Source organism: Protopterus annectens, chromosome 12.part0 (assembly GCF_019279795.1).
Source record: "Protopterus annectens isolate FY-2018-M chromosome 12.part0, PAN1.0, whole genome shotgun sequence".
NCBI classification, from domain to species: Eukaryota; Metazoa; Chordata; order Ceratodontiformes; family Protopteridae; genus Protopterus; species Protopterus annectens.
In genome coordinates, this window is record NC_056746.1 from 805,952,900 (window position 1) to 805,977,035 (window position 24,136).

At 39.7% G+C, this 24,136-nt stretch overlaps 1 protein-coding gene across 1 annotated transcript in view; it reads right to left on the reverse strand.

The window, feature by feature from the left end:
• ENPP6 (ectonucleotide pyrophosphatase/phosphodiesterase 6) overlaps positions 1-23,821 on the reverse strand; it is a 725,945-nt gene extending 702,124 nt beyond the window's left edge. Inside the window, exon 1 of the mRNA XM_044089852.1 lies at positions 23,453-23,821. Coding sequence (XP_043945787.1) covers positions 23,453-23,693 — 241 coding nt within the window. The 5' untranslated portion in view covers positions 23,694-23,821. The remainder of the gene's footprint in view (positions 1-23,452) is intronic.
• Between the last annotated feature and the right edge of the window lie 315 nt (positions 23,822-24,136).

The window sequence follows — 24,136 nt, forward strand, 5'->3', positions numbered from 1 at the left end:
ACTCAGTACTTATAGTACATAGCTATTACATAGGGTCCTGTGTAACTCTGTACTTATAGCACATCACTGCTGCAGACGTTACTGTATGACTCTGTACTTATAGCACATAGCTACTGCAGGGGTCCTCCCTAATTCTGTACTCATAGCATATAGGTACTGCTGTGTGTCCTGTGCAACTCTGTACTTATAGTACATACCTAGTACAGAGGGTCCTGTGTAACTCTGTACTTATGCCAGGTAGCTACTGAAGAAGGTCCTGCGTAACACTGTAGTTATACCACATACCTAGAGCAGGGGTCCCGTGTAAGCCTGTATTTATAGCACATAGCTACTGCAGAGCGTCCTCTGTAACTCAGTACTTATAACACATAGCTAGTGCAGACGGTCCTGTGTAACTCAGTACTAATAGCACATAGCTAATGCACAGGGTCCTGTGTAACTCTGTACTTATATCACATAGCTACTTCAGATGGTTCTGCGTAACTCAGTACTTATAACACATAGCTACTGCAGAGGGTCCTGCGTAACTCTGTACTTATAGCACAAAGCTATGGCACAGGGTCCTATGTAACTCTGTACTAATAGCACATAGCTACTGCAGAGGGTCCTCTGTTACTTTGCAGTTATACAGCATAGCTACTGCTGAGGGTCCTGCGTAATCTGTACTTATAGCACATAGCTACTGCAGAGGTGCCTGTGTTACTTTGTAGTTATAGTACATTGCTTAGTTACTGTAGAGGTTCTGGAATAATCTGTACTTTTAGCATATAGGTTGTGCAGAAGGTCCTGTGTAACTCTACTAACAGCACATAGCTACTGCAGAGGGTCATCTCTTACTCTGCAGTTATACCACATAGCTACTGCTCAAGGTCCTGCATAATCTGCACTTATAACACATAGCTACTACAGAGGTTCCTGTGTCACTCTGTATTTATGGCACATAGCTTAACTACTGTAGAGGTTCCTGCATAATCTGTACTTATAGCAAACAGGTAGTGCATAGGATCCTGCGTATCTCCGTACTTATAGCAGATAGCTAATGCAGAGGGTCCTGCATAACACTTAAGATGTAGCACATAGCTATTGAAAAGGGCTCTATGTATCTCTGTAGTTGTAGCACATAGCTACTGCAGAGTTTCCTGTGTAACTGTACTTACAGCACATAGCTACGACAGATGGGCCTGCATAATTCTGTACTTATAGCACATAGCTACTGCAGAGGGTCCTGCGTAATCTGCACTTATAGCACATAGGTACTGAAGAGGGTCCTGTATAACTCAATAATTATAGCACATAGCTTGTGTAACTCTGTACTTATACCAGATAGCTACTGGAAAGGGTCCTGCGTAACTCTGTAATTATAGCACATAACTAGTGCAGAGGGTCCTGTGTAATTCTGTACTTATAGCACATAGCCACTGCAGATGACCCTGCATAACTCTGTACATATAGCACATAGCCACTGAAGAGGGTCCTGTGTAACTCCGTACTTATAGTGCATAGCTACTGCAGAGGGTCCTCCCTTATTCTGTACTTATAGCACCTAGCTACTGCAGTGTGTCCTGTGCAACTCTGTACTTATGCCAGGCAGCTTCCTTTGTAACACTGTAGCTATAGCACTTAGCTACTGCAGAGTGTCCTGCATAACTCTGTACTTATAGCACATAGCTACTGCAGAGGGTCCTGTGCAACTCAGTACTTATAGCACATAGCTGCTGCAGATGGTCCTGTGTGACTCTGTACTTATAGCACATAGCTACTGCAGAGGGTCCTGCGTAACTCTGTACTTATAGCACATAGATACTGCAGAGGGTCCTGCCTAAGTCTGTACTTATAGCACATAGCTACTTCAGAGGGTCCTGGGTAACTCTGTACTTATAGCACGTAGCTACTGCAGTGTATCCTGTATAACTCTGTACTTATGGCACATACCTAGTACAAAGGGTCCTGTGTAACTCTGTACTTATGCCAGATAGCTACTGGAGAAAGTCCTGCGTAACACTGTAGTTATACCACATACCTAGTTCAGGGGGTCCTGTTTAACTCTGTACTTATAGCACAGAGCTACTGCAGAGGGTTCTACATAGCTCAGTAATTATAGCACATAGCTACTGCAAAGTGTCCTGCGTAACTCTGTATTCTAGCACAAAGCTAAGGCAGAGGGACCTGCGTAACTCTGTACTAATAGCACATCGCTACTGCAGAGGGCAATCTGTTACTCTGCAGTTATACCACATAGCTACTGCCGAGGGTCCTGCATAATCTGTACTTATACCACATAGCTACTGCTGAGGGTCCTGCGTAATCTGTACTTATAGCACATAGCTACTGAAGAGGTTCCTGTGTTAGCTACTGTAGAGGTTCCAGCATAATCTGTAGTTATAGCAAATAGGTAGTGCAGAGAGTCCTACATTACTCGGTACTTATAGCAGATAGCTAATGCATAGGGTCCTGCATAACACTGTAGTTATAGTACATAGCTATTGCAGAGGGTCCTGCATAATTCTGTTCTTATAGCATATACCTACTGCAGAACATCCTGGGCAACTCTGTATTTATAGCACATAGCTACTGGAGAGAGTCCTGCGTAACTCTGTACTTATAGCACATAGCTACTGCAGATGGTCCTGTGTAACTCTGTACTTATATCACATAGATACTTCAGAGGGTTCTGTGTAACTCTGTACTTATAGCACACAGGTTCATAGGTTCATAGGTAGGTACTAGGCTATTGGCCCTAGGGCCTATACAAGCCTAGCCAAAAAGGTACCCTGGCTTTCGCCACCCAGGAAAATTATTTTCCTGTGCCCCTGTCAAGCAGAACCACAGAAGTCATCCCTGGGGTGAATTTCCTATTACCCATAGCTACTACAGAGGGTCCTGTGTAAGTCTGTACTTATAGCACATACCTACCGCAGAGGGTTCTGCATAACTTTGTACCTATAGAACATAGTTTCTGCATAGGGACCTGCATAGCCTGTACTTATAGCACATAGCTATTGCAAAGGATCCTGAGTAATCTGTAGTTATAGAGTTACCTCCTTCAGAGGGTCCTACATAATTTTGTACTTATAGCACATAGTTACTGCAAATGGTCCTGCATAACTCTGTACTTACAGGACACAGCTATTGCAGGGGGTCCTGCGTAACACTACACTTATACAACATAGCTAGTACAAATCGGGTTGTGTAACTCCGTACTTATAGTACAAAGCTAGTGCAGAGGGTCTTGCATAACGTTGTACTTTTAGCACATAGCTACTGCAGAGTGTTCTGCGTAACTCTGTACCTGTAGGACACAGCTACTGGAGAAGGTCCTGTGTAATCTGTAGTTATAGCACATAGCTATTACAGAGGATCCTGCGTAACTCTGTACTTATAGCACAAACCTACTGCTGAGGGTTCTGTGTAACTTTGTACCTATAGCACATAGCTACTGCAGACGGTCCTGCATAACTCTGTCCTTATAGCACATAGCCACTACAGAGGGTCCTGGGTAACTCTGTACTTATAGCACATACCTATTACAGAAGGTCCTGTGTAACTCTGTACTTATAGTACATAGCTACTATAGAGCATTTTGTGAAACTCTATACCTATAGCACATAGCTACTGCAGACAGTCCTGCATAACTCAGTACTTATAGCACATAGCTACTGCAGAGGTTCCTGCATAACTCAGTACTTGTAGCACATAGCTACTGCAGAGGTTCTTGCATAACTCTGTACTTATAGCACATAGCTACTGCAGAGGGCTCTGCATAACTCTGTACTTATAGCGCATACCTACTGCAGAGGGTCCTGCATAACTCTGTACTTATAGCACATACCTACTGCTGAGGGTCCTGTGTAACTCTGTACTTATAGCTCATAGCTACTGTAGAGCATTTTGCAAAACTCTATACCTATAGCACTTAGCTACTGCAGACGGTCCTGCATAACTCTGTCCTTATAGCACATAGCTATTGCAGAGGGTCCTGCATAACTCTGTCCTTGTAGCACATAGCCACTGCAGAGGGTCCTGGGTAACTCTGTACTTATAGCACATACCTAGTACAGAGGGTCCTCTGTAACTCTGTACTTATAGCACATAGCTACTGTAGAGCATTTTGCGAAACTCTATACCTATATCACACAGCTACTGCAGACAGTCCTGCATAACTCAGTACTTATAGCACATAGCTACTGTAGAGCATTTTGCGAAACTCTATACCTATATCACACAGCTACTGCAGACAGTCCTGCATAACTCAGTACTTATAGCACATAGCTACTGCAGGGGTTCCTGCATAACTGTACTTATAGCACATAGCAACTGCAGGGGGGAACAATAGTAGGATGACAACAGTGACACACAGATTGGCATTTGCTTCCAACAGGTATGGTGAATAAACCCTCAGCCTTGATTGACACTTGTTGATATTCTGAGCTTAATGTGAATTTTGCAGATAACGTTGTGCCTTACTACAAACTTATATTTTCATTTGTATTTGCAGAATCTGAATACTTCATTTTAAGTGTTTAGGATCAAAATGGCTAACTCTACTACTTTCTATCAAGTATATGCACTTACTCCTTTGATAGTTTTGACTCGATTATATATTATACAACAAGGGCATTCGAAAGACATGTGTAAGGGCGTGCCTTCGTTGAAGGTTGAACGTCGAGCTGGAACCTCGGTGTTCTTCAAAATCTACTGCCAATCATTAGCGGACCGGAGTTCCGCTGTGGCAACCCCTAATCAGGAAAAGCCGAAAGACAACAACAACATATAGTATACAACAACCATGGTTGATAAGATATTTTCCCTATATAACTGGAACAATGCTTTGTTGTTGTAACTGACAGCATAAGGTATCTGCTTAAGCGATGAGTGATAGTACATGTTGCGAATGACATCCATGCATCCACAACCCCTTTTCCATATTTTTGCATATGGGGTTGAGCTGTCACTTCAACAGTGACAATCATCTAGAGCCAAGGTTTACACCTCCAGGTGGCTAGCCCTGCCATGATAGTTCTTCCACACCACACACTCACACGCATACTTACAGCTATGGCCAGTTTAGACTGTCCAGTCTTACTATTGCATGCCTTTGGAATGTGGGAGGAAACTGGAGCACCCAGAGTAAACTTATATAAACACAGGAAGGCATGCAGACTCTGCACGGAAGCCACACCAGCCAAGAATCGAACCAGGGAATCTCTTGCTGTGAGGTGACAACACTATCTTCTGTGCATACTGAATAATAAATTAGGCAGTATCCATGAGGCATTGTAGTGTGAGAAGTAAGGCCTGAACTAGAAGCACTTGAAATTGTTAAAAACTACTACATGAAATACTGCAACAAAGTGAAATGTAGCAACACTTTTAAGACATATTTTGTCAACACTTTTAAGAGATTTTGTTTTATTTTTGTTTTTTTTTTTTTTTTTTTTTTTATTATTATTTTTTTATTATTTACAGGATATTGGTAAAGACTCTCCACTTGTCTCATATCCTTGAGTAAAAGAAGTGATAATCTATCAGAAATGTCATTGGCATATACTTTTAATCAGTAGCAAAGTATTTAAGTTCTGAAAAAAATGCTTAAATAAGATAAAATACAAGAAAACAAGAAAATAAAATTATCAAAATTAAGGTGATATATTTGGTACAATTTAAAATTTGCACTGGGATGATGATTACTGCCAGGTCATGGATTCCATATCTGCATTGCCCAATTTAATAGGTAAATATATTTGCTGGGTGCTGTGACTTCTCCATAACATTCCTTTCATTTCAAATGATATGGGTAAATAGTGCGTAATAATTGTGTTGGTAGAAGTGCATAGCATCATGAGATGAATTTTGGATTTATGTATTCCATGCCAACCACTTAATGATAACCATTCTGTTCTGTCAACTGAACTTAAAAGGCAAAAAAAAGAAAAGAAAAGAAAAAAGCCCAGTGGATGACCTAATGCAAACTTAACCATCACAAAACACACATATAAAGGCTAGGAAATAGTTTGTTGCATCAGTTTAGAGCACAACATTATGGCTGTGAGCTACCAAGTTTCATCCTGTAGTCAAAGGCTCATAAGTTTGGTGAACAAGGCCCATTCACCATCGAGAAATTTCATGCCCCAGGTACCACGCTGTAACTTATGAGTACCCATGTAATCATCCAATTCCTAAAGGTATGAAATAATGGCCTGAGTTTGGCCAAGACTGGTAGCTTATTCCTTTGATATGGGAGTCTTTGAGATATGAAGCTGCTGTGTTGTATGATATGGTTGATATTAATTTTTGTTGTGGTAAGGGACCTCTTCTGTTCAGGTCATCAGGGGTATTCTGTCTAAATGGTTTGAAATAGTAGGAGCTCCATTAATGCTATGTATGACAAGTATAGGTTTCCTATGTGAAGAAAATAAGATACAGAAAAAAGAGAGGCCTGTAGGATTTGCCTATAAGACAAACCTTGAAGTGCTATGATTCTCTACTGGGGGGAATATTTGCATCTTCTCTAACTGTATCAGATGGTATATGAGTGTATTGCAGAAAATATTGCAATATTCTTTATAAGAGCTGCATCCCATCCATACTCATGAGTCACACCTGACTCTTATAGTTACCCCAGTGAGTAGCCATGGAGTACACTAGGCATAAAGGCATAAAAATAGATTCTCAGGATTCACATATATATCACTCATGCATGCACACCTAGAAGTGGGAGGAAATCAAAATCTTGAAAGAAAACCCTTGTGAACACATGAATGACATGCAGACTCCACACAGAAGACACCCCAGATACAAATCAAACTAAAGAACCTCTTCTTGCATACAGAGGGACAGTTACTACCATAGCATTGCCCTTGACCCCCCAGAAGATCAGGTGGACAACTCCATAAGCTTTGTAGATGACAGCTGCTATATGGGTATCCAATGAAAGGTTATCACCTGCCCAGATTCCAAGGTCTTCTACTATTTTGTTAACTTAACAGATGTTGCTCACCAACAGTATATAAAGTCGGACCCTTTTGTTTTTTGAATTCCAGAATGGTGCTGATTGTTTCACTGAATGTGTGTTGGAATGAAAGTGGTGTCAGCAGGGATAACAACAGGTACCTCAATTTTGCAGTCATTTGCATATTCAGGTGAGCCAGATAGTAGAACCAGTTTTGACATTTAAGGAAAAAATATATACAAAACATGGACTCCAGAAGAAGAATAGCCTGTTTTATTGGTCCATTAAAATGTGTGTAAGGCATCATACAAGGGTATTTTTGACTGCACAAATTAGGCTCTGTGATATGTCATCTATTCTCATAGCAGTGGTGCTTCTGAATATACTGAGAGCAGAGGTGACCATTTCTTTTGCAATGTTGAGTAGGATAATGTTGGAGGGAGGAGGAGGAATGTATTGGGATTCCACCTTTGCAGCCTGAAACTTGCTCCAATTCTATGTGGTACTATGCTATATGTGTTGGCAGTATTGTTGTGATATCATTTTGCACCACCACACAAAATCCTTGCTTTACCCCTTCTTTTTCAGATGATATCATAAAATGCCTTCTTAATAGCATACATCATAATGGCAAGTTTTAACTCAAATGAAGCTTTTTCTTTTATTTGTTTTAGTGAGTTTGTTTTTTTTGTGATGGTGTCAACCTTAGCCTTGATGCTTTGGGTTGAACAAAGTTTGAAGGCTTTGTATGCTCTTTTTTGGCTTAGTAATTTGTTTACTTTGTAACTCCACAATTTAAGTTCATTAGAGAATAAATGGAAGATAAATTTGACTATTCAGTTGTTTAAAGTGTTGTAATGGGTCATGAATGACTCACTGACAGATTGCAGGAAGGGTTAGTCATGGTCTAACATGCAGTTCCATTTCATTGACAGTAGAAGATTGTTCTGGGTGCCATATCTGTCATTTGAAAAATCCTTAACGATTGTATAATTTTTCTAAATTACGTCTTGTTTGATGTATATCAGGAATACCACAGCATTGTGGTAAGTGCTAAAATTGGGGCAACATTTAATATACCATACCTGGCAGAGATGTTTGTCAGGATCATATCCACTATGTTTCTGCCAGTGTTTTGCCATCTGTTCAAAATTGTTAATGTTTATCAAGTCTAGTAGTTTTTTCACCTGAGTACTGGCTGAGCCATACTTTTCTATGTCTACGTAGGTGTAATTTAGATCAAGAAGTAGTAAACTATTTGTTTCATTATGGGAAGAAGTACATCAAGGAAGCAGTCATGTGCTTGAGGTGACACAGACCGATTGCAATAACATGTTACAACACTGGAGCTGGAGTTGTTTATTGTAACCTGGATGTGGGGTATATTGTGCCCACAATTTGCTTCTATGACTCTGGTTTTAAGAGACTGACTTATGAAAATATATACTCTACTCCCTTGCTCATGGAGTTGAACTGAGTGCAAAGAGTTGTAACCAGGCATTTGTAAAATGCAATGGAGGTCTAAAAATCACAGCTCTGTGACAGTATATTTCCAGATTCCAACAAAGGCAAATAAAAGCTTTAAGCAGCTTAGTTGGTCATTTAGGCTACATGTATTAATGAATTTCACTTTCACCTTGTTGTTATCTATATAGTTCAGCTTGAGAAGTCCATTAATTTGATGATGCCTGAAAAAGGTACTGGGGAAGAAACCAGTCTATTTAACATCCTAATCTCTTCTGAGAAGTGTACCCACCCTTTGCAAAGCAGATCTGGGCCCTCTACATTTCTATCGAAATGGAGAGGCATTGAATCCCACATGGATCAACACCATGATCTAAGCCATTTGTAGAAGACAGTAATCTTTTCTACATATTTAGCTGCCATTATCTATAAAGGAGGGCTCTGTCTAAAGGTAGAGGATTTTCACTTGTGGATGTGCATCTCCAAGGTCAACCATATCTCTCTGAATCACATGAAGAGAAAAGAAACGTTCAGTGTCATTGATTCTAGCATGCACAATTACAAGGTCAAAAATCATTGCAGGAACCCTGGATATGCTTAATGACCATAGAGACATTCTGAAGGCAGGACATTATCACTCTGTCCTTGTCCAGTAACAACATCACCATCTATGAAGAATTTTCCAATATCTTCTGTTTTAGCTTGAAGGACTGCTTTAGCAAATGAATTACTAACTTTTTTCCCTGTAGCCAGTGTCTGGTGGCTTTCTGTGGGTGGTGTGGTGACTCAGGCTATGTGGCCAATAGAATTAGAAAACATGTGAGGTAAATAGGCTAGTATTTTAGCATAAGTTATATTCTGTTTTAGCTTGAAGGACTGCTTTAGCAAATGAATTGCTAACTTGTTTCCCTGTAGCCAGTGTCTGGTGACTTTCTGTGGGTGGTGTAGTGACTCAGGCTATGTGGCCAATAGAATTAGAAGACATGTGAGGTAAATAGGCTAGTATTTTAACATAAGTTCTACTTGAAATAGAGAGGCACTCACTCACAGAGTTTTGCCTCTACCTTAAGTAAATATCTGCATCTCTCTCACTCTTGGAAATACTGGCCCCAGTTAAAAAGAATTAAAAAGTAATTGTTAAGGAGCATCAAGCAATTTAGGCATTGTCTAAGGCATCCAAATGCAAGACGTCTGAGTCTATAGTACATTATAATATCAACGTCTTTATAAACTTCATTTGATTAATTATCAAGTCTGTAATACTTGAGCATATGAAAAAAGCATATTATATTATAACTTTGACACAATGTATTTTACGTATACATGACCCTATGTATGTTTTTAATGTACTATGTATTGTTATAATCCTATTTATACTGCTGTTTTGTGTTTGAGTGTGTGTGTGTGTGTGTGTGTGTGTGTGTGTGTGTGTGTGTCTGTGTCTGTGTGTGTGTGTGTGTGTGTCTGCTGTTTTTGTTTGTGTCATGACTGCAAAGGGTCCTTGAACCAGCTCACTTTCCTGGATAACAAATGTAAAATAAAATAAAAGGATGGCCAATGCCTGTTTGGAGTTTGCATGTTCTCCTGTGTCTCTGTGGGTTCTTCTTACCTCCAAACAACATGTTGAGTGTTTCTAGCTCAGATTCACTAATGACTGGTGCTCTGGGTAGCAGTACATACTCTGCATGGTGCCCTATAAGGGGAAAAGTTGTATAGACCAACTGTTTTGGGCATCAGCTGTTGTGCACAGTATCTTCAAGATAGGAAAACATAGTCACAGACTGCGTGCCATGGGAGGGCTCACCACACAATGGTGTAAAATATGGCTCTAGGTGATTTGGTCATGTTGACTAATGTCGTCAAATGGGTGATAAGTCGGTTGAGGACCTGGCATACTTCAACCTATGCCAGGGACTCATGCTAACAGTGGGAGGGGTGTATATGCCCCTATTGGCCAGTGTGTACCCTCAATAAGGCCCAGCAGCCCTAGGTCAATAAGCTACTGACCAGACAGTGTCCAATTGCCTAGTCTGGGTTACCCGGGATAGCTCTGTTGAGTGAAGGCTGAACGTAAAACCACTCAACTTGCCAAACATGTAGGTTCTCTGACAGGACAGAGCTTGGAAGTGAATGACATGATGATATGGAGGAGGCTGGGCATCCTATGTATTCAAGGGACAAGATAGAAGGGCAGTGCAGCAAAGCCATTTGGCTTGGAATCCAGAGTCTACTACTCAGGAGGAGGACAGGCTAGAAATGTTATGTGAATTGTGTTGAGGGAGAGGTTTCGGAAGGCAGCAAGGGATATCATCAGAATTAGTGACAGACTTGTGGCAATCAGACTCCATTGTAACAATAGGGCAGTATTCATAATCTCAGCCTGTGCTATACAGCAGGGTTGTGATAGTGAGGAAAAGAGTGCATTCAGACAGCAGCTGCAGGACCTACTAGATAAATCAGGGACAACATGAATTGGTATTAATAATGAGTGACTTGAATGCAAATAGCATGACAGAAAATAATTTAATAGGAACCAACACGTGGTTCAAATAGACAGACAGTCATAAGATCATATACAAGAGTGGCCAACATGCAATTCAGGTAGACTTCCTCCTAGGAAGGAAAGGACACTGGGGTAGAATCACTGATTGTAAAGTCATTCCCAGTAAAACAGTCAGCCCACAGCATAACCACTTGTTGCCACAGTCAGCTGCAAGCAGTGGTCAGAGAAGGCTGTAAGGTTAACAGAAATCAGGCTGAAGACCTGGAAGCTGACTGGAGAGAAAGCACAACAGTTTGAGAAATTACTCAGGTTCTAGCACCCCAAGAAGAAGGAATAGGTGGAGTTGAAGAAGAATGGCAGCACCTCAAAACAGCATGTGTGAGGACTACAAAACAGATATGTGGCCAAAGCAGGTATGGAAATAAAGTACATAAGGAAAGCTGGTGGTGGAATACAGAAGTCCAGGAATTCATCAAAAGAAAGAGGAAGAGCAGGAAAAAGTGGGAAGGAATACTGGCTGGCTAACAAAAAGGCTAAGAAAGGAGCTGCAAGAGCAAAGAACAGGGCATCAGGGGCACTGTACCAGCTTCTGGAAAGTGACTCACTAGGTTGCATGAAGAAACTATATCAGGTTGCAAGGCGAAGACAGAAAGATAAAGAAGGCAGTCAGACACCCTTCATAAGGGATGCCAGCAATGACCTACTCACCAGTCCACAGGACATAAAAGACAGATAGAAGGAATGCTTCCAGCAGCTTCTAAATGAAGAAAACTCCACAGAAGCTGTACCACCCCAGATACAGCCTAAAATGAGAGAAGAAGAGGAGGCCACTCTAGAAGAAAGAAGAACAACACAAAGAAAACTGAAGTCAGGGAAAGCAGCAGGCTCAGATGAAGTCGCAGCAGATTTGATAAAGATACTGGATGAGATAGGGGAGAATTGGCTCCTTTGGGCACTCATAGCACTGTGGAGTGAAAGGTGTATCCCAGATGACTGTATAAAACAGAGGTGTGACCAGTACTGCTGTACAGCACAGAAAACCTGGGCAGTAAAGTCAGAGCAGATGAGGAAGCTAGAGGTGGAGGAAATTAAGTGCCTGAGATGGGTGGTAGGATGCATACTGCAGGACAGATGAAGAAATGAGGACATAAGAGCAGAAGCCAAAGTAGTCATATACTACAACTGTATCAAAGCAACTGACACTTTTTAATGCTGCTGTCCCAACATTTCTTAATAAATTTCAGTGTCTCTTGGTTTGGACCCTGTTGGCAGTAGCAAAAATGTATTAACAGGGCACAAAAAAGAGCATATCTCCCAACAAAAGAGGGATAGCAAATTCTGTTGCAAAATATATAATGCTCAAAAATCATACTTTATTGATGATACCTAAACTTTTAAAAACTTCAGCTATAAATATTATCCTGACATAACGTGTTTTTGGGAGGTTGGAGGAAACAAGTGTAACCATAGGGAAAAAACAGAGTGTCTGCTCTGATGCCAATTCATAGATGATACATATTGCACTCAAACCCTAAACCTTGTACTTTCTAGGTTAACATTTCAGGGACAAAGAAGCAGGAGAAGCCATTTGGCCAAATCTGAAACTGTTAGTAAAAGTCAAACCACTTTTATGTATGGGTATGACATCAGTCTTTTTCCTATAAGCCATGGCTAGTCTATAACCTGTTCTCTGAGTTAGGTTTGTAGATATTATATTTCAACAAGGATCTTAAAAGATATTATGATGATTATCATTTTGGTCAGTATATTAACAGAGAGCTGTTGAATTGCTGTGTTCTTATCAGGCACTGCTTTTTCAAGTCATACTTTTGTGTTTTGACATTTAATTACATATGAGATTTTGAATCTTGATGAGTCCTATTTTACAGGTAATTTTGCTCCCCCAAGCTTCTAATGACTCTTTCTTTTGGTTATATATTTTATTTATACATTCTTTTTGTTTGTTTTTGTTTTAATTTTTTTTTATATATGTTTTTTCCTCCCATGCCTGCCACTAACAACCATTAGCCAGTTCTCACAGGTCTCGACCCCATTTGCTCTTGTTGCAGGGAACACTACCTACAGAGAGAAAAAGCCAGCTTGAGGATGCTATCATCCAGGCAGCAGTAGAAGAAGTGTCTCTGTCCATGTCCGATCATCTGTCTTGCTGTTGAGACAGGGCATCCTTGTCCCAGTGACATGTGGGTCTGGTTTCACATACTGGCATAGCTTGGTTACAGAACTGACCATAAATGTCCCAGTGTCAGGGAACTACCAGCTATTCTTGATACAAGGCATGGACGATGGGCCATTTTTTATATTATTTACTAACCCACCACTTAGGTGTTCGATGTAAATACCTCACCACCATGGGGATTCCAATACCTTCCCCTGACATGTGCAACCTACCATGGCCAATGGTCCCCAGCTTGATATTGCCATCCTCACATCCTCCAGTTTGGCCATTGGCATTATGAAAACCTCTGATCTTATGGGATGAGTCAAACAACTGTAAATCCCATCATCCTCCACCCAAGATGGGTAAACTGGCTTGAGCTCCTGACTCCTACCCTCCTACTCTCACAAACTGAGTTTTTCAGCACCAAATCTGCTATCTGTTCTAATGTTGTCTACACTGTATTCAGGAAGTTATCATTCTACACCACAGAGCCGGGCTGGCATAGAATTTATCCTTCTACACCAGAGAGCCAGGCTGACATAGAATTTATCCTTCTACACCACAGAGCCAGGCTGGTATAGAATTTATCCTTCGACATCACAGAACTAGGCTGGTATAGAATTTATCATTCTACACCCCAGAGCCAGGCTTGCATAGAATTTATCCTTTTATACCACAGAACTAGGCTGGCATAGAATTTATCCTTCTACACCACAGAGCTGGACTGGTATAGAATTTATCATTCGACACCCCAGAGATGGGCTGGCAAACAATTTATCCTTCTATGCCACTGAGCCAGGCTGGCATAGAATTTATCCTTTTACAACACAGAACCAGGCTGGCATAGAATTTATCCTTCTACACCACAGAACTGGGCTTTTAGACAAGTTAAATTACACATGTTCTATGTAATTATATGATAGGTTTATTATTATTATTTTTGAAAGCTTTTCTACATTGCATAATAGCGCAAGCTTGTGTTATATTTATTATTACATTTTATCAATGCTGTCTGCTGCTCACGGGGTTGATGCTGATATCGGTTCAAATTGCATAGTAGCCTTGTTATTTGTGTGCAGTATTGAGACATCTGCTATTCTACATTCTTAACTGTTAAACTCTCTCCTGCTTCATCTCTCCTTGCTACCTTTCCCACACTACATCCTCAGCTCTAAACCTCCTTATCTATCAAATATAAAATCTCTATCTACATGCTTGCTTAACTAACTCCATTTATCTCTCCCCATTTTCAGTTCCCTATCACAGAGTGCTAAGTGGAGCACACCCAGGAAATACATACCTAAAGGTCCTCTCCAATATCCTGGTATAAGCTGATCAAAATTTCTGCCTGCTACCTCCCAGGAAAATCCCTGCAACAGTGTATGTTTTTACATAAGCAAAAAGCTGGTTTTGTGTAACCTTCTAGCCTTGCCTATCTGGTATGCACACTGGCCAGTTGCTAGGTACCTGCCTAAGTTACCCAACATCTAGTCCCTACCTTACCCTGACTAGATAATATACAGCTATCATTTGTACACCTACATGGTGAAATTACCCTGCCATAAAGTAAATTTAATTGATGAAACAGGCTCGGTCAGGCAGAACTATCAAGCAATAAAGCTTACCTAACTCATACCACCCAACTGATAGTTTTTCGTCCATAACTGCTGCCTCGTGGTCTGAACCAGCTCCGTTCGCTCACTTTGTTCGCTCACTCTGCTCCCCTACCCTACCCCCGAATTCCACCCCCCCCACTGCCACTAAATGTATACTTCACCACTCCCACCTTACGCCAACCAATCCCAGCCACACATTCACACCCACCCAATCTATCTTGCTACTCCCACCCCAACATCTACATCCCATACAGTTACACCCTTACATCCCTCACCCACCCCCAAACAATGACAGGCCTAAAACTAACTCTACTACTTACCACATCCACTTCATTCCTACTCCTGTTATACAACCTCTCATCCTATAATACCTCCCTTCATTATATCACACACAATCCCTGGCATACCACCATCTATCAACCACCCACTCTGCCTTTTCACTCTCTTATAGCCCCAGCCCTCTTCCACACAACCATCAAAGACTATCATAGCCATAGAATCCTCTCACAGCAAACTAAATCGCAATACACTCTGAGATTCACCAAACTCTATCACTAACTACACTTACAACTAAGCCTTTCAGGTGATATACACCCTAACCCCGGCCCCACCAACACTCAACCTAATATACCCCCTCCCACCAACACTCATCCTTCATTACCCCTTCCACCCCAACCTAATCTAGCTTATATCCACCAAAGATCCAAATCATCCCTCTTCCTGCTCAACATGAATGTAAGGAACATTGCCAAAAAATAATGATCTACAAGCTTTACTGTCCCACTACTCCCCAGATATAGTTACAATAACAGAAACCTGGCTGAAACACCACACTAACAGTAATGAGATCACACCCCCAGGCTACAACATTCTACGCAAAGACAGAACAAAGAAAAAAGGGGGTGGCATAGCAATCTTATACAAAGATCACCTCTCCCTACAACTACACAACTCCTCTATCCCAGACCTAGATAAGGAAGAAATTATTATAGCTAAATTAAAAATTAACTCCAGCAAACATCTAAACATAACAGGAGGATACATTCCACCTGACAACAACACTTCCAGTGTTGAAAACCTGTTACAGTGGTGCTCCAACCACCTCCTCAAGAAACCATCATCATGGGAGATTTCAATATAGATTGGCTCCTATGCTCCTCACAAAGTCCAGATATTCACATGAACCTTTATGGATTCTCCCAAATCATCACAGCTCCCACTTGAACCGACAAGGTCTCCAAACGTAAATCTATACTAGATTGGATTCTAGTAAACACACCCCACCTTGTATCCCACTCAGGCCATTTCCCTGATAAGCTGAGTGACCACAGCCCCACATTTCTTCTTCGTGATCTTACCCACCCAGCACACCAAACCACCTACTGTACAATCAGGAATAAAAAATATTTTAATCCTGACAACTTTAGCTCTGCCCTAAAGAACTGCAACTGGGAATACCTAAAACATATACCCCCGATGACACAGTACTATCTTTCAACAACACCTTTCTTGATATACTCAATACCCACGCAGCACCAAGACATGTGAGAGTCAAAGCCAACTACGCCCTCTGGCTAACCAAAGAAGCCAAATCCCTACTAAAAGTCAGAGATAAAGCCTGGTCACAGTACCATAAAGACAAATCCAAGACCACTAAACAGAACTTCCTTGAAGTTAGAAACAAAGCCAAAAAACAAGTGAAAATAGACAAATCCAAGTACTACCTAACTATCCAAAACAAGCATTAGAAAAATCCACAAAAATTCTGGGCCACAATTAAAAAACTATTACAACCAGGTAATATTGCTACTCCCACTCCAAAAATAACTAATAACAATGAAGACATAGCTACCCAATTCAACAACTTCTTCACATAAACTATTCTAAATTTAGCCACCAAACAATCTAACACAAATACCCCCCCAAAATCAATCAATAGTTCTCCCACAAAACTCACCTCTGACCAATTTAAATTACACCCAGTATCCACCAACTACATCAAAAAGCACTTGATCAAACTAAAACTTACAACCTTAGCCACCGACAACCTTCCAACTGACATTCTCAAAATAGTAGCAGAAGCCGTCTCCTATCCTATAGCTATACTCATTAACAGGTCATTAGTAGAAGCACACGTACCATCCATCTGGAAAATATCACACATAATACCCCTCCACAAAGGTGGCACCACTCATGAGCTTACTAACTACTGCCCCATTGCCATTCTTTCCCCCCTATCCAAGATCCTAGAAAGAATAGTACACACACAGCTCATGAACTACCTCACCTCACATAACCTTCTGTCTAGTACCCAGCATAGCTTTCGTCCTGCCCATAGTACAACTGCCCTGCTGACCTTTACCAACAAAGTTAACCAACTTAGAAACAACTCCCAATTTGTATCAGCCTTATTCCTTGACCTGTCAAAAGCCTTTGACATGGTCAACCACCACTAACTCATAAATGTTCTCTCCTCCCTAAGCATTAATATCACAACCCTTAATTGGTTCCACAGCTACCTAGCAGATAGGCAACAAGCCGTTCATTGGCAACAAACCCTCTCTCACACCCTCCCAATCGCAATCGGGGTCCCACAAGGTTCCATCCTTGGACCCCTCCTATTCTCACGCTTTACCAACCAACTACACACCGCTACCCCCAATGCCAGCATAATTCAATATGCAGATGACTCAACCCTGATCTGTGCAGCCCCATCCCTCACAATTCTCCAAACCCTCACCCAAGATGCTTTCCTATCAGTGGAAAACTGGCTAACCAACTCCCACCTGATACTAAATCCCAATAAAACTAACCTCCTAATCTTCTCACCCACTAGCACTGCAACCCACCCCCAACCTTCAACATTTACTCTAAAAACAACACCATCATAACTCCTACTACCCATACCAAACTACTTGGGATAGTAATTGATAACAATCTCAAATTTGACCTCCATATAGATGAAACCATCAAAAAAGTCCATAAGAAGCTAGGCCTCTTGTACAGGCATGCCCAGTTTCTTACAACTACTACAAGAATCACAATGGCCAGAATCCATCTGCTATCTACACTTCTATACGCACCCCCTATCCTTATCAACCTACGTAAATCTGGCCTTAACAAACTAGAAGCCTGCTATAAAACAATATCCAAATTCGCCACTAAATCACCTTATAGGTCACATCACTGCCAATCACTAAAACAGCTCGATTGGCTTGAACTTCCACAACTCCTACACTTTAACCAGCTAAGCCTAGCCCACCAAATTCTACACCACCCAAACAAAACCCCACCCCTCAGATAGCTAATCCAGCCATACTCTGCTCCTTGATCCCTCCGCTCTGACAATAAATACCTACTACAGGTGAACAGAGCAAAAAACTCAGCTGGAGAAGGCCTTTTCTCCAACTATATTCCAAACCATGGAACACCCTACCAACTTCTCTTGCCTCCATTACCTCATCAAAGCAATTCAAAACATTCCTGAAAAATCACCTTGCTAACTCATGGCTCTGCCCCTGCATTCCCCATAGATAAATGACACCCTTAACTCTAACATTGCTTTCTTACAATAACTAAATATGCTGTATTTCTAAACTACCTTTAACATGCATCTCCATGACAGCATAAAGAAATTACTTCTCTATATGTAAGTTTGTAATGCAAAAACCACGTGTGAGTTTCATTACTACTGTAATCTCAAGTAAATGTCTAGTTCATATAATGTATATTTAATACTTTTGAATTTGTTGTATCACTTGAATACTTGACGGAATTGCCAATTTGTGTATATGCCATCATTTATTATGACAAATACTTGTCTGATTGTGGATATGTGTAATTTGCCAATGTATTACTTGAAGCTTTTCTCTCCGGGCCTCCACTGAAAATGGGCTATGCCCAGCTGGACCTTCCCAGTAAACAAATGTAAAATAAAAATAAATAAATAAAATAAAATAAAATTAAATTAATTAACTGACTTGTACACTGATCTTGATACTTTGTAAAGTGATTAAGAAATGAACACTTACATAAAGCTTGATTTAAAAATATGGCCTAATATATACTGACAGCAAGGTCAGCCAAGGCAGTGAGTCTATCTTATCTAGCTATATTTATATATACATATATTTAAACTGCAAGAAAGACCCAGAGAACTCTTCACTACCTAAAAACCTTAAACTTCTTCTAGTGGAAGACTATGGGATAGGGATACATGCAAATGACCTCATGAAGATATAACAGTGCTGCAGCTACATAGCTCCTGAATGTTCATGCCTTTTTATATTTTTGTGGGTGCATGCAGAACAATACATCCAAACCCTGCTCACTGTAGAGATGGATGCTTTGGTCTTTTTTATTGATTTCATTAGCACATCATAAGTAAATTGTCTCGTTGTACTTCAGAAATCCAGATCTTAAAATCAAACTTGATGTCCATGAACATTAGTGTTCCTGCAAATTATCACAAATAACTTTCAAATCAAAGGGTGAAAATGTCACACAAACTAATCCCTTCAGAAAAAAACAAAACTGCAAGAAAGAACCAGTCAAGCTGGAATTGTCACTGTGTAGTAGCTTAAACCTCATATAATGAAGACACATGGGATATGTACAAATGGCACTTTAAGGAAATAATAGTGTTTCAAAAGTATAGCCAAACAATCCACTTATGCTGTACTGATGAGGTCAATAAAAAGGCTGAAACATGCATATCTACACCTAGTGGGTTTTGGCTTTATTGGCCTGAATGTACCCATAAAGACTTAAAAAGTTAAAAGTAAAAAGTCATGGGCATTCTTAAGCCATGTTGCTGAAACACTGTTATGTCCTTAAGGGCTCATTTGCATATATCTCATGGGACTTCAATGAAAGGAGCAGTTTGTAGTTTAGTCAGACTATCCTGGCATAGCTTTCAAATGTCCCTGATTTTGCAGAATGTCTCTGATTTTGTCTCATGTTTTTGCCTTCTCCCTCATAAAATTTATGATTTTGGGGTAAATCACTAAGTATGAAAGCCAGACAATAATGCCAGAAGTTAGAGGTTTGTACTTTTTATTGTTTATAAACTACATGGTAATGCAAAGCCTGTTGTAACTTTAACTTTTTAATTTAATTAGAGTAATATGTAAAAAAATCCCTGATTCTGGACGTTTGTCTGTTACTCCATTATTTATGGCTTTGTCCCTGATTCTTGAGCAAAAAATTAGAGAGCTATGTAAATAAATGAAAATAAATGAATACATGAATAAATAAGGGAATGAATAAATAAATAAGGAATGAGAGCAAATACTGCAGTCACAAAATAGGGAATGGTTGGCTGGAGATGGGTTAATGCTCACAGAGGGACACAAGTGCAATGTGGTAAATCAGCAAAACAGCTATAAACAAGATATATATGACAATGGCTTTAAAAATCTAAGGACATGGTCTAACAGCGGGTATAGACTGTTAAGTTCTACAAATATTTCTCTGTTCAATATCTTGATATACTCTTTTTATGCATGGTCTTGCTCTAGTTGATATTTTAGTAGTATGATGTGGGACTGAGGAATAAGAGTTCAGATGGGAAAGGCAGTTAAGATGAAAAAAACTCAGAAAAAGATGATTTTTGTCCTTAAATTATTGAGTTAAAAGAGGCCAAAATTTGAGGTCATGATCTAGTATATTATATAAAGTACACCATGCTTTATGATTGCACTTTTGTAATATTGTGAAATAAATTTGAGAAAATAAAAAAAAAGTAATTTAGGAGGGGAGAATTGTATAGATTAAGATACACCATCAGTTTCACACTAGGATGGACAGGGAAGAGTTGATTTGCAGACAGAAATGGCAAGAAAGACAGACATTCTGGCCACTGACCTGGAATTAACCCCTACCTCATTTTACATGCAACAGTTATGAGTTAATTTACAACTGTCCACTGAACAACATTGTGTGTGAGTTAAGCAGAGTGCCACCCTTTTTACAGATGTTGTTATAATCAGGTATTTACATTTATTTACAATGTTTCTGACCAATTTTGTTGCAATAAAGTATTTATATTTACTTAAGATGTTTTTTTTTCCAAAATCTCTTTATTTCAAAGTTACTTAAGATGTTAGAGGAGTCATTGTATCGATCTTCCATTCCTGCATTTAACAGGGAGGTTAAGGGGTCAAAAGTCCCTTTACTGATGTTGTTATAATGAACTATTAGATGTGCTCAGAATATTAATGACTAATTTTGTTGTAATAAGGCACTTACATTTTCTCAGGATCTTACAAGAATCATTTAGTGGGTGGCAACAAATACACCCCTCTTGCCTTCAGGCATCACTGTCAATGTGAGGTATGCTACTGCTACTGTACATCTCAGTGTGTCTTAATCTGCATAATCACCAGTGAAGGAACAGTGTCTTGTGTGTCAAGCAACAAGAATGAACACAGAAAAGGGAGTGAGGAGTGGCAATTCTGCAGCCATTTTTAGGAGACACAGAGCTAATGCCATTCAGAGGAACTTGGACAGCAATATCTTTATCCATTCAGTCACAAGAAAAACATAACAGTCAGTAAGATTCTTAGCATTAAACAGTTTGTAATAAATTACCTCTAGTGAGACCCCATACATATCAAACAGCAATGATCTCAGGATGACCATACTTACAAATACCAGAATGCCCTAAAATGTTATTGTGCTTACAACCATATTTATTTTTTTTTCTCTCTCAGCTCCCCAGAAGTCTAAACTCACTGTCTCTGTGATTTGTCTCTGAGCTCCCGTGAATTCTGGATTCACTTTCTCAATGATAACCTACAATCTGTCCCCCCTCTAAGACCTGATCTAGTGGAGGGGTCCTGTTTAGCCCTGTCAGACAGTACAGCTATTAGGGAGAGTCCTGTGCTGCTGCTTAGGTCAGGAGCTCACGTAGTGGACAGACACTTCTTGGGAACCATGCCTGTGTCACTGTGATTTGCTGTCTGAGGAGTGGAAGAATTTATCGCCTTGCACTCAATACTGAGAGAGAGGTGTAATGACATAATCAATTCTGTAACTGCCCACTACCTGCCATATCCACTGTGGCTCTGTATGTAAATTTTATTGGTCATGTTGCAGCAGCTGTTGGATCCCTCACATTCGTAAAGACATCAGCCTAGCGCCTCAGTTCCTAACACTGTTGGACTCCCACCACCAACCATCATTGTTACCAGTATTACCGGAAGTCTAGGCTCACCTGTTGCATCTGTGGCACTGGGCTGAGCTAAGGGCATCAGACAGCACATCTTCTCAAAATGGATACTACACCAGGAAATGGAAAATGTATAGCTTGTATGTAATTTCTGTTTAATATATATATATATATATATATATATATATATATATCATCCATTTGACAAATCTAAATATATAGATTCCTAGGTATTACTAGGCTATTGATCTGTAAGGATCTTTAGAAGTCTAGCCATACGTTCCAATAAAGCCTTTAGCCTTTATGCTTTAAGTAAAAATAACCCAGAGATGACAGACATATCCTTGCGTTAGATAGTATGCAGGATAAACTTATTACTTGTTTGAGTATTTACACATTTATATGTCTAAGACTGAAAAATACAAGGGTTAAGCTACAGTTAATTCAATCTGTGAAGTCCTCTCAGAACTGTAAATTGTACAATTAAAATAAATACATTTGTTTCATATAAACAATGATCTTTTTCAGAAATGAATATCTTAGAAATTCAGTAAGGCAAGGTTTCTTAATGCATTTGTAATTGTAGATAGTACAAACTTTTGGTGGTGAAGGTTATTTAGCTGTCCCTTTCATATCTAGAAACATCAGATTATGTTTACTTGGGAAAGAACATTTCTTGATATGCTATAATTCTTATGAGAGAAAACAATACACATTTTTCTTTTTTTTCCACAAAGCTAAGACCATAGATTTTCTGTGGTTTGCTTTAAATGAGTTTCTGTTTTTCCCAGTCCTGTTCTCGATTAGGTAAAACTACTTCTTATAGTCTCAAACTAACACAATAAACTTTTGAGCACAATCAACATTTTATAGCGTTTCCATACAGCTGACACTGATAGCTATTCTTATTAAGGACAATGCAGAAAATGTCTCTTCACACTTGAAATGGCATAACACCATGCCATGCATAATGTACATTAGCTCTAGCATGTATATATAAAACTATATAACTTGGCAGTAAGTCTGGATGCTACCTCGAACAAAGATCTGTTTTTTTTTTTTTTTTTGCAGAGAGGGTATTGATAATTTGTGTTGACTACAGCATATTTGTATACATTTTTTTACATCCTAATAATGTCTTTGTCAAAGTGACCACTATAGATTCAAAGAGAATTGTACTGATAATGTTTTTAGTTTGTGTATGTTTTCCTAAGTAATATCTGCGCACTCATATTTACCCAATGTTCACCCATTTTACCTCTGATAACTCAGACCCAGCACTGTTATACTGATAGCCACAGATATGAACTGATATTATTAAGAAGAGCTAAACATGTCACTTGAGTATACATTAGAAGAAAATGCTTTTAAGAGATTTACTTTCACAATAGATGTGTGAGTGTTGCAATATTTTATAAATCATTGACATAAGATTCCTATGTGCACAAATTACAAGGAATGACAAGTCTTTCTTTAGAGATCCACTTGATTAAACGGTGCATGTTACTTTTGTTTCAAAGCAGATCTGTTTGCAATAATGTACACCAAGACAAAAGAAATGTCAACTTACCTGTCATGAGAGAGTAATAATTTGGATAGGAAAGACTAGGGAAGTCAGGAGTCATGTAATCAACTTTAACACCCTTGTCTATAATCTCCTTAAATCCTGAAAGGGAGCCCAAATATTTGTCATCAATATAATCAAAACGGAAGCCATCAATCAGAAAGACTAGAAGTTTGTTTGCTGAATAAACTGAGCTTGCCAGAGTCAACAGCAGGAAGATGGTACCAGCAATCCTATGCTTTGCCATTCTTGTGTGTTCACCTTCTACTCACTACAGTGCTGTCAAACTGTGGTGTGTCAGTCTTTAGAGCTAATGAAAAATACAGGGAAAGAAGGTATGCAAGTGATCCTGATCCACTTCAAACTTTGCAGTGTGTATGAGATGGGTCGGGGGGGGGGGGGGCGGAGACAGGGCTGAGTTACAGGCTGGACTCCTTAAACTCACTTACATCATCACTTTCACTTGGCAGACTGCCAAGCAACATCAGGGATTCCCTTAGACTTTGTGGGAGACAATGCTGACAGGCTAAATCATTTATGTAAGAAAGATAGAAGGAACATTCATTACAGAGAATGAAATCAAAAGGTTCCATCTTTCTTCCTTAAGTATAAATCTGAATTTAAAAGCGACATTCTTTTTTCCCTGAGTATATTTCTAATTAAAGGGAAACATGCAAGTGACTGCAGGGG